Source organism: Phoenix dactylifera, unplaced genomic scaffold (genome assembly GCF_009389715.1).
Source record: "Phoenix dactylifera cultivar Barhee BC4 unplaced genomic scaffold, palm_55x_up_171113_PBpolish2nd_filt_p 000304F, whole genome shotgun sequence".
NCBI classification, from domain to species: Eukaryota; Viridiplantae; Streptophyta; class Magnoliopsida; order Arecales; family Arecaceae; genus Phoenix; species Phoenix dactylifera.
The window spans coordinates 154,106-166,359 of record NW_024067778.1 but is presented as its reverse complement, the minus strand read 5'-3'; the positions used below and the strand labels follow the sequence as shown (position 1 = coordinate 166,359).

At 40.3% G+C, this 12,254-nt stretch overlaps 1 protein-coding gene across 11 annotated transcripts in view; it reads left to right on the top strand.

Moving 5' to 3' along the window:
* LOC103710476 (alpha-1,3-mannosyl-glycoprotein 2-beta-N-acetylglucosaminyltransferase-like) overlaps positions 1-12,013 on the top strand; it is a 49,059-nt gene extending 37,046 nt beyond the window's left edge. For 6 of the 11 annotated variants that reach the window (XR_005507906.1, XM_026806199.2, XM_026806204.2 and 3 more), the window contains 4 exons: positions 6,147-6,209; positions 6,293-6,331; positions 6,413-6,583; positions 11,305-12,013. Coding sequence is in view for 10 of the 11 variants with exons in the window: in XM_026806199.2 (XP_026662000.2) it covers positions 6,147-6,209; positions 6,293-6,331; positions 6,413-6,583; positions 11,305-11,421 (390 nt within the window). In the remaining variant the exon portion in view is untranslated. The remainder of the gene's footprint in view (positions 1-6,146; positions 6,210-6,292; positions 6,332-6,412; positions 6,584-11,304) is intronic. The other 5 variants (XM_026806211.2, XM_008796219.3, XM_026806213.2 and 2 more) reach the window with 3 other exon arrangements.
* Positions 12,014-12,254: the final 241 nt, after the last annotated feature.

The following is a 12,254-nucleotide window of genomic DNA, read 5'->3' as shown; positions in this document are numbered from 1 at the left end:
ACATTGACATCCATCAAAGGAAGAGACAATCAGCAGAAGTCACGAGGAGCCCGCGGTGTATCACATGCTTCGCAATGCCGTGTTCCAACCTCTCGAGGGTCGCTGCAGACCTCGAAACTTGTTCCGCCAGAATAACCCTCTGTGTTTGTGGATAACAAGTAGTTCAACCTACTCACTCAACAGGTGTCGTTGACCGCGGAGATCTAGGGTCTGCAATAGACAGTGGCATGACCGGATTTAATCCGATCGAAATTCATCCAGCCCAGCCACTACTCAGTCGCCTGCGTAAGGCATGTGCCTGGTCAGCTATCGCTCCTGTGGTCGGGGCTCAAAGCAGTCTCCTAGAGTTGGCGCACCTAGCAGAGCAGTTCTAGTCAGGAGGGGAAACAACACACTACAAGCCCCCTTTTTGGCGAGGACTCTGCTTCAATCCTATTGCCTCTTGGCCGTATGGAGCCACCTCTCGGCAGGATGCCGACCTTGATCAGAGAATTAAGAAAATGGGCCTGTAGATTCAGGTCCTCAGGGGACAGACTTCGAGGGCGAACAACGACCTCAACTTCTCCTTTGAACCCTTCTTTACCAGGCGGATCATGGAGGAACTGATTCCACCTCGGTTTAAGATGCTCTAGGTAGGCCGTATGACGGGACCTCAGATCTCCTAAGCCACCTTGAGAGCTTCAAGGCTCTCGTGATGCTATATAGAGCCACCGATGTCGTGCTTTGCAAGGTGTTCCCCACAATCCTTCGCAAGGCGGCTCGGTTATGGTTCTTTGGGTTTCTACCTGATTTCGTTCGCTCCTTCAAGTAGCTCAGCTGCCTATTTGGGACCACTGTCTCCTGCTGAAGACGGCGCCGCAGCTCAGTTGCGTTGCTCGATATCAAGCAGAAGGAGAAAATCTCTCTTAGGGATTATGTTAGCTGCTTCAATGCGGCGACCCTAGAGGTACGCGACCTATATCAGTCGGTCGTGATATCAGCAATGAAGAGCGACTTACGACCATTGCACTTTCCATTCTTCTTGGAGAAGCGCTTTTTGGCGGACTTCTCTGAAATGCTGGTGTGGGCGGACAAATACGCCAACGCGGAGGAGGCCATAGTCTTCCATCGTGAATCTGCTGGCGGAAGAGCCCCTTGAGGAGCCAGAAGGGGGTGCGAGGAGCGCTTCACCTCGATGCGAGAGGAGCTTACGGAGACCTAGGAGTCCTCGGAGGTTTGAGAGGTTCATCCTTCTCACCGCCTCGAGGGTCTAGATCCTCATGGAGATCGATGGCCGAGGTTAATTGCGCCCTTCACCTCAGATGAAGGTTCGGAGACCCAAAGAGACTGGAAGAAGTATTGTCGCTTCCACTAGGACCATGACCACGACCATGAAACCGAAGAGTTCGTCTAGCTCAAGGACGAAATGGAGGCAATCATTCGGCACGGGCGACTAAACTGGTATGTGCTCCCTCGACAGCACTGAGCAGCCGCCTTGGCCTCCAATCCACCGCCCTCGGAGCCGATCGACAACTATCCGACCGTTAGAATGATCAACACGATTGTTGGCGGTCCAGCCGAGGTTTTGTGCACCTTGGGTCACCGAGCTCCTAAGAGGTCGAGGTTGCCCTAAAGAGACAGTGCACGAGAGAGTCATCACCTTCTCAGATGCCGACCTGAGTGGAGTTCAGATTTCTCATGACGATGCTATAGTTATTTTCTTACTATCGCAAAATACGATGTAAATAGAATATAGAATACTTATTGATAATGAAAGCTCGGTAGACGTATTATTTTATGATGCTTTCCAAAGATTGAGACTGCCTTCCGAACAGCTCCGAAAGGTTAACACTCCCCTTATCGACTTCTCGGAAGACTCAATTCCCGTAGGAGCGATCAACCTGCTCAGCCTGCCTCCAGCTGATCTCAGGGTCGTCCGAGCTGCATTCCTACATCTGTTCGGATTCGGCAGCAATAGGTATGTACGGTACAACATACTGGTACGGTATAGTACAAATTGGTATGGCGAACTTTGATTAATATTTTGTGAGTGCATAAAAAAATAAAATACATTAAGTACAAAAAACAATATTAGTACTTTTTTGGATAAATAATATCATTACTAATAAGAATAACTAGCAAAAATACTTATTCTTATATTTAATTCTAATAACAATAGTTATAGCATAATTGAAACACATATCCAACCATCAGCTTGAGCATGCTCTATTTCACATGCTTATATAAGTATGGCAGCATATTTAGCCTCATAATGCTAAGTGAACCATATATGTAGTTACAAACAGTACTAATTGAGCCACCACACGTATGGCTACTTCGTGCTAAGGGGACTTCCTTTCGAGCCAACATGTGGTGTCACCATGGTATGCTGAAGCGGCCTGTACCGGCCGGTTCAGCATGTACCGTATCGGTTCGGGCCTTGACTGATATGGCGAAGCCGTGAAAACTGGTATAGGGCCCGTAGAAGCCGAATCTAGCTGGAGCCAGGAAGGAAGAAGAGAAGGAGAGAGCGAGCGGGGGAGGGGGGAGAAGGAGAGGCCTCCGCCGCCCGCGGAGGACCGTGGGGGGCCGGTGGAGCCCGTGGGGGGGTGGGGGAGCCCGCGGGGACGCGGCGGAGGTCGAGGCTGCAGCCGCGTGGCCGCGGTTTTTTAATTTAAAAATTTTTAAGCGAAGTCGGCAAGCGATTTGTTGACTTTACTTAAAAATTCTAAATTTTTTTCCGTGGCCGCGTCCCCTGTTTCGAAATAGGGGACGCGGTCATGGCCTCGGCCTCCGCCGTGCCCCCGCGGCCCCCTCCCCCGCCCCCCCTTGGTCTCCATCGCCCCCCCCGCGGCCCTCCGCGGGCGGCAGAGGCCTCTCCTCCCTCCCTCCCCCGCTTGCTCTCTCTTTCTCTTCTTTCTCGGCTCTGGCTGGGCGCACCCGCTTCTGGGGGAAGAGCTGGCCGGTTCAGTACCGATTTAAACTGGTCCGTACCGAAACCATACCGGTTCGGTAGGTGACCGGTACGCCGATCATTTTTGGTACAGCATACCTGGGGTGTAACCATATATAGAAACTGCATATAGGCAATGTGGTGTAGTCAAGAGATTGCATCTGTATATGCGGCCTCATGTACTGCATTTTGAAACACTACTAATGTTGGAACATGGGAGGCATGAAATAAAAAAGTGCCAGCCGTTAGTGGATTATTTGCCATATACTTGAAGCTGACACTCACCTTTGTCTCTTTTTGGGGTTTCATATATGAATCAATGAACCTAAGAAATAGCATATTTTGTGATCAATGAAATTTACTCTTCTTCATCTACACTTTATTTTCTCGATAATTTTTTTTAATGCATAGCTAAAGGATTTGCAAAGATTGTAACTGATATACTCAGTTTGCCATCAATGCATAAATGGAATGGTTTTGATTAAATGAAGGTGTTTGAGTTGCAAGTTGAAGGTTATTCAAAGGTTTTAAGAATATGTTTATATAATTTAAGAATATTATTTTAGAATTATATATTTTTATATAATTCAAGAATATTAACAATTTGTTGTATCATATATTTTATATCATAATATTTAGTATTCTATTAGTGTTTGGATTGCATGTAACCTGCTCTGATTTAGGATAGACTTGAAAGTAATCTAGTCTAATCGAATCAAAGTTATTTGGATTAGGCTTGGATTGAAAAATATGACTTGCTTTAAATATGGCTTGGATCGAGTCCTAAATACTGCCCAATCTTAATTCAAAAGGCCAGAATCAGCATGAAAGTAATGCCCTATGTTTTGCACAATCTTCCTTGAACTTAAGAAATTAATTTTCTTTATTAATAACTTTTATGTAGTTGGTCACCAATTTGTGTTGTTAATTATACTTTATATGTTTTTGTTAATCAAGTTTTCTATGAAATGGGTTCTTGATCATGTCTACATGTTTAATTATTATTTACCTGCATAATGTGTCAAGGATATATAAAAACCAATTTATATGTTTCTCCTATACCTTGTGTCTCTATTATTCTTGACCTGATTTGATGCAAAAACCTGACAACTTGAATCAATAAATCTTAAAGCAAACCAAATTTGTCACTGATGAAAACGTATTAGACTTAGATTCTTATTTTTGACCCAATGCAAATATGGATTGGATTTGGAATGTGCGAAACCTGATTCAACCTAACCTGCTTGTAGCCTAAGTAATTAGTATGTAGTTACTTGATTTCTACTTTCCTTATTATACTATTTTAGTTATAGAATATTTACTTTTACATAGTTCAGTTCTATAGATTATGGAGAAACTGAAACAAAGGGAGAAAGTAGGGATCGAAATGGGATAGGTTGGGTTGAGCTTTCCTATTGCTTAGGCCTAGACTAGAAAAAATTTTTAGCTCTGGACTGGGCTGAGGCTTGAAAATTTTTCTGTGTGTTTTGCTTGAACCAACCCTGAGTCTAAAATCAAGCCTGGCTTGAAGCGCAAATGAACTCGAACTAACCAAACCGAATTGGTCTGAAAGGCTCAATCCAACCAGAACTAGCTTGACAATCTTCAATTATCCCCCATCGCCCTCTCGTCTATCCTCTCTCTCTCCCTCCTACGTCACCTTCCTCACCCACCATCCCTTTCGTGGCTCCCTCATCTTCTCCACCTTACATTCCCAAAAATCTGCCATCCTCCACTCCCTCACTCCTCCATTATGCCTCCAATGCTAACCCTAACCCTAACCCTGCCACCTCTATTCCACATGCAATCCTAACCGTAACCTTGACAATCCTCCTCTTCCACGATCCCTAGTGACGTCCCCTCCAATTACTTTACCCTTCACTACTCTGCAGCTGCCCTCCTCGTCACCTCGTAGCTCCTCATTACTGATCTCCTCACCTCCTATGTGCTCCCTGCACCAAGAAGGGGGAGAGAAAGTAATATGAGAAAAGAGAAGAGGAGAGAAGTTGTTCACCACATTGCCCATGCTTCACCATCCTTCGCTTGGGAGAGCCGTTTGCCGCTCAGGATTTAGAGGAGAGAAGATATGGAGTGAGGAGGGTTTAGAGCATGAGAAATGGAGAGAAGAGATGAGGCATGAGGTTGTGAGCAGTTTAGGATGTGGGGCACTTAGGTGTAGGTGTGGGTGGGGTGAGGAATCGAGGGTATTGGGTTTCTTCAGTGGTCTGGGTCAAGCTTAGCTGCTAGCCACATGAGGGTTTAAACATCCAAATTGCGCAAGCTCATCAATCCAAGCCTGGTTAGGTCAGGTTTCATGCTTGGGCTTCAGCCTTGGAGTTGGGTTCGTGCTCTAGGCTTGGCCAAGCGGTGACTTGAACTGAGCTTGAAATGTAATTGAGTCCTTGTTTTCATGTCCAAGCCCAACCTGAACATTCTCAGGCTGTGCCGAAAACCCAACCTGAAGCCGGCCTAACCCAGTAGGCCTTGGGCTAACCTAGGTCCATTTCCAGCTTTAGGAGAGATTTTCCTATGTATATGAGCTTCCTTTATCTATGCTATATGCAAACAGGGTCAAACTAAAATATGTAAGTAAGACTCTGTCAATTGATCTTTAAAAGAACATATGGCCCCTAATAAACAAACTCTAAAGATTGTTGTTTCGAGTAAGAAGTTCTAGATGAATTGAAAATTTCAATCTGAATCGAATATACAGATGTTGTTGGTGACTTCTCAAAATTTATAGTTGAAGATGGATATTGTAGGAGTTGCTGATCAAAATTGCCCCTTCTCATATTCTATAAAATTTTGAATTTTGCTTGTTCATCCTTCATGCCTTCAAAATCATTCTAGGTATAAAACCTTTTATCTTGAAATCCATCATCTGTTGAAGCTATATAGACCTTAAATTTATCTCACTACAGGCTACCGTGTTGTGCTGTAGTAAAATTGTCAAAATCTACAAAAGAATGCAAGTAAAAGTTAACTGTTGAAGTTTATTAAGGTCTTGATTAATTAGATATAGGAAGATTTAGTAAAGAAGAGATGAGAAAATAAGGTGCCTTTTGGTGATATTATGTGAACTGGTCCAGTAATAAATGAAGTTCCTATGTATATACTTTTGATGGTAATCCATTTTTTGAGCTATTTAGCTTCACTCATCTATCTATATTGAGAAGACTTAGTGATAACTATCAATATTATAATTTCATTTCAGGGCTCAAGTATGGGGCAGTACTTTAAAAAATATTTGGAGCCTATCAAATTGAATGATGTTCATGTAAGTGAAAAGTGCTTTAACTTTTGTTGAATTTAAGAAATGCTTACGTTGGACTTGTTTTCTTTGATCCATCACTGCAAAAGGTTGATTGGAAGACAATGGATCTAAGCTACCTGACCGAGGTAATGTTGTATCTATATAAGAATTCACTTGGCTGGATTCTTCATTTGATCTCCTTCATTCAGCAATTCTCATATTGGCAGGACAAATTTTTGAGACACTTTGCTAAACTAGTTGCACATGCCAAACCTGTTCATGGACCTGATTTAATTTTAAAAGCACACAACACAGATGGTGATGCGTGGATCCAATATAAAGATCAAGCTGACTTTGAACAAATTGCACGACAATTTGGGATATTTGAAGAATGGAAGGCAATTCCTCATCCTATTTCATATTTCATTATTATTGATTTTTAGAAAATATATCTAAAAAAATTAAATTCTAAATATAACACATTTTTTTCTAAGATCAATTTGAAGGATTGTCGCTTGTGACAATAGTTTTCCTCTATTCTTAAACTTGACTAATCATCCGATTTTTCTCTTTATGTAGCTTAATTTTAGCTATCCCTAGGTGGTTTAAGGCCATTATGGTTTTGCTTAACCCAAATACCCCACTTATGATTTTAATCAAGGTCCACAATTTCAGTACTAGGTACTATAATGGTAGGTTACCTTTTTGGTAAGATACTGTTGGTGTGGCAAAGTACAGGTTGGTATGGTGTCATCTGAAATCGGGCGGTATGATTTGGTATAGTACAGGACACTCCCTGAATTGGAGGGATACTGGGCAGTTCCTCTTGGTTTGGACGGGTATGAACTGGTTCAACTCATATACCGAATTAAACCTCAGTATCATATGGTACGATCAATACGGAGGATCTTGATTACAGTAGTATATCATATAATTTTTATTATTTTATAATATTACAGTAATATTTTCATATCATATTATATTATAATATAATACACTATTATAGTAATATAGGGAAAAGACTTTTTTAGGTTGAAGGGATATACAATGCCCTTTTGTCTGCTAATTGAATGCAAGGTGTCCCAACCAATGGATGGAAGTCAACTTATTTTTAGTTTCCACAGGAGAGGCAATGGAGCTATAATATAGTACTATCATACATTATAGGACAATACTATATTACATATAGTATAATAAAAAGCAACTTAACATTATTGTCTATTATTACATGGTCCAAGAGCGCAAACGTGTCCATCCTAAGAAAGCTAATTTTTTATAAAAGAAGTGCATTTCTAGGGATATCAACATGTCTCTTAAAGCAAATTAGGCCTTTTCCCCACCAAACCTAGTGTCAGCCATACCCACATGATTTGACTCCTTATCCCTAAAAAATCAATCTATATTCCAAATGGGGCCTTAGGGCCAGTTTGGAAAGGGGATAAACCAGTTTTATCCCTATTAAACATTGGGATAAATGCCAAATGACCACTTTATCCATGATAGATTATTATACCGGTAGTTTAGACAAAGTATCAGTTGTAGGTATAATTTCATAATTATGGGGAGCTAGAAGGACAATCGGTTTAACTGGAATAGAGTTAATTATTGAAAAGAGTCCAAGATTCGCTGAACTGGTACTGGGACCCGTACTGGTCGGCGGACGGTTCGGTACAGTATCGGTTCGATACCGTCCGACATACGGTACGCTGAGGCATATCAGTTCAGAATCGGCACGCTAATTTTTTTCTTAAAAGCTTTTTAGGTTTGATTTATTGGTAATCAATTTTTTAAAACTTTTTCAATAATTTTAAGTATAATTTAATATTTTTTGATGTTTTTAGATGTTTCTATGATCCTGATATAACCTAAATGATGCATCTTAATGTTTTAAAGTGATACAAAATATAAAATAATTAGTGAGATGCTGCATGCTACAAGAAGCAATATGAAATTTTTTAGAATCAATTAGTAAGATACAAAATATAAAATGATACAATCAATTATATATATTTAAAGTACAACATATCAGCCGATATCTAATATCTTATCGAGTAGCGATGCTTCTTGTAAATATTCGGATCGTTAGTATAATAAAGAGGAATATAGGCCCACCCGTCTAACCAAGTAGCGTGGTAGTCCTATACACTCATCCCATAAGGAATATTCTCTAAATTATGACTACTCTTGAATCCCTCGCTGAAGTTCTAGCTCCAAGAGGTGTTCTCTAGCTGATAATACGGTTGTGGAGAGGCCTATCCGAATATACCTGCAGTAAAATCCGACCTGTAAGATGCTTCTGGTTGTGTAGAATAATAGCCACCAGAAGACGATGCCTCGACGCACCTATCTATATCTGTATCCGAATATACCTGCAGTAAAATCCGACCTGTAAGATGCTTCTGGCTGTGTAGAATAATAGCCACTAGAAGACGATGCCTCGACGCACCTATCTATATCTGTATTCGTATAGATCATAGGCTGTCTGTGATTGCGGGTAATAAAATCCAGTATACGACCCGGAACTTAATACATCTATGGATCTTACTCCATGTGCGAGGTCATCTGCAGCTGCATGCCTCTTGAATGACCTTGAGGAGCTCGTCTCCTATATACAATCGTATCCTTGTGTGCTCTAGCAGATTGTGCATCATGGTTCTTATCCTGTGTAGCATGCGCAAACTGAGACTCACTGGTGAATCGAAGACCACCCTTCTTGGCTAGTAGATCCATGATCACCAGAACTATATTGCTGCTCTTTCTAGTCTCTGAATTTGATTGAACTGACTCCCCACATTCTCTATTGGGGTTGCAATTGTCTTTTTTCTTTTTTTGCTGCGGTGAGCAATTACTTGCTTATCTTTTGTGCCTGGCTACACTATGAGGATGGATATTGCCCTCCTAATTGAGTCGATCGGATAGCGTAGTGGCCTTGTATAAGTACTTCTCATTTATATCTTTGAGAGGATGCCCCAGACAAGGAGTCATGTGATGACCAGCTCCTCGATGACTTTTGTGGCTATGGTTTATCAGCTGGAAGGATGTGTGGAATGTTGTGATTTGTCCATTACCCTATATCGACTCTAGCGTCGCTGACTACAAAACTGGTTGGTCGTGAAGGCGATCCTGGGTCATCAAGTTTTGGCTGCTACTGTTGGCCGACAAACCATTTGATTATAGGATCATCCTCATTGTCAACGAAAGCATTATGGATCGTAGTTATGTATTTTAGCTCCACTTTCTCCTGAATGCACTTTAGCCTCAACCTCAGATTGTAGTGAACATATATAAGATCGTTGAGATGCTTCTATGTCAGACGAGTCCTTTGCTTACTATTGATGAGGGTGAAGATAGACCAGTTGTGCTCATAGCTACTCGAGGAGACTGTTTGAGAAAGGATCCGGATAGCTAGCTGCTCAAGATTTCTCTCGGACAAACCAAAATGAATCTACCATTCAGCTACAAAAATATTGAAGAAAATTATATGTAAGTTATCATATTAGTAACCATTTAATGTCAGGTAATTTTTATCGTTGATATGTAATATATCTGGATTCATACTTCTCTTACGACCGTTGTTGAGACTCCAAAACTGTTGGTGCCCTTTTTAAATATTTTTTCTATAAAAAAAAATATATTGTAATATGTTCATCATTGAAGATACGAGTTACCTTATGCATGTCACTTAAGTTAATTTACCTCTTCTAGACATAAGGCATCGACTTCTAGATTAGGCTCCCATCTTGTAAATCATATTACATAGAGCGTCCAGAAGTTCATTATCCATATCGATTCCAGGTATGGTGTATTGGAACCTTGGGTTAAGGTAGTAAGCTGCAGGTAGAGTTCGTAATTGTTATAGTAAGATTGTACAAGTACAGGAGCAGTCTAATTTTTAATATTCTTGCTTACCTGGTAGCTGCAAGTTTCTATCCATTTAGAGGTATCTCTCGTTGTCCACGGCCTGAAGCACTAAATATAATGACTTGATAGTCTTCACTATCTTCTTGTGCTGCCAGAATATTTGCCTCGTCACTAAGTCCTCGACAAATGCTCTCCTCAGTGCCGACCTTCACAAATCTGCTTTCCTACCATTCAGGATTGACTAGTTTCTGATGTAGGACGCCTTTCTCTCAAGAAGGCTATCAAGTGCAACGTAGTTAGTAGTAAACCATGTTACCCCTAGTCTTAAGATCTTTCTTTGCATACCTCATTAGTGATAGTTGCATTTTTGGCCGGGGGGGTTTGAAAGAGAGTTGAACGGAGGCCTGAGAGTTTCTTAGGGCTTTCCAACATTCCATCGTATAAAAGGAGGAGAGGGGGAGAACCAGTTCGGAGCCGACCGGCTGGTTGGCACTGGTTACGCGTGAAACTAGCCGAAACTGGCCGGTTTGGACTGATTCTGTCCAGTTCATGACCGGTTCCGACCGGTTCAGGTTCGATTCCAAACCCCACAGGCAAACCGACCCGGTCCCGCACTGGGTCGGCTCGATATGGCCCAGTTCGGCAGACACTAGAAAAACTAATTTGCGCTTAATCTATTAATACTCTATTAGTATACAATATGATTAGACAAATGTTAATATATTAATGAAACACTGTATATTAATATTATATAATGTTGTAATAAGATTAATATATTAATAATCTACTAAAACTGTTATATTAATTACTTTATTGATATTAGTTTATTAATAGTACATTAGTTCTCTTTTATGTTAACATATTTATTTTATATTCAAATGAAATACTGAAAGGGCAATTTATCCAATTCACAAAAGAATAACCTTTTCTCTGTTCTTATCCTCATACAATATCCAAACAACAGTTTCTTATCCTCAGACAACTTCGAAACAATAAACAATAAAACCGCAATCATTACTTGGGATATAATTTCACTCAAGCAGAAATAAGTCCCTTTCAGATAAACCTACCCAAAATTAAATCTTCCTCTTATAAAGCCTATTTTTATCCCAAAATTTTCCCTTTCCAAACTGCTCCTTGAAAGATACAAGACTACCTTTTGCTACTTGTACCATCTGTGGGAAATGATCAATTAATTGAAGAAGTTAACATTACTTGCTATTTTGTTGGTAATGTTAAATTAAAATTCTTTTGACAGGATGGCATTCCCAGGACAGCATATAAAGGAGTTGTAGTGTTCCGGCATCAAACTTCAAGGCGAATATATCTTGTGGGCCCAGATTCTCTCAAGCTACTTGGGCTAGAGCATTCTTGAAAATAATCACATCATTGGTTTGTTTGAGGTGTTGCTGATAGTTTTTTTTTCTTACGTTAAAAAATTTTGATTAAGTGTTCTCTTTGTAGAACTCAAGATCATAAGATATAGAGTATAGGAAATATCAATCAGGTTCATTTTCCTAATTGAGTATAAGGTGGAAGCATGTCAAAAGAAGCTCAAGTTCATTTAGAAGACAAAAAATACCAAGAAAGAAAAATAGTTGATATAATTGAAGGACTGATATAGAGATGCTCAGACAACACAAACATAATTTAACGGCCAGCCGAACCAAAAGAGATTCTTATCAAACATGCATATTTTTCTTGTTTGTCCTGTCTAGTCTTTGCCATGTAATTTTAACATTCGCATGTCACAGCATAGCCCACAACTGGGTAATCTACTGGATGTAGGCTTACTGATGAATGTTGGAAGAAAATGTAACAATGGCACGTGGGATGCAAATTTATACCATGACGTCTATTTCATGATCAGGCTAAAATTCTAAATGACGGTGCAGTAATTTCTCTATTGCTTTGTATTATGCATAACTTTTTCTTTATGACAAAACAAGCTTGGTCACGTTGGAAAAGTTGGAAAGTTCTGTTGTTCTTCTAAGTTTATTTTATATTATGCTTGTGAGTTTGTTGTGGTTTGAATGCCAGCATCAGAATATCCAATAGTTGTATGTACATATGAAGTTTGAGAGACTAAACTGCAAGTCTTATCAGGTCATAATGTAAATTTCAATTTCTGTATTCTTGATAATACACTTTTCATAAATTCAATGGCCAATGCTCTAGGCTATGGTTCATGCAAGATTTTGTGGCTTT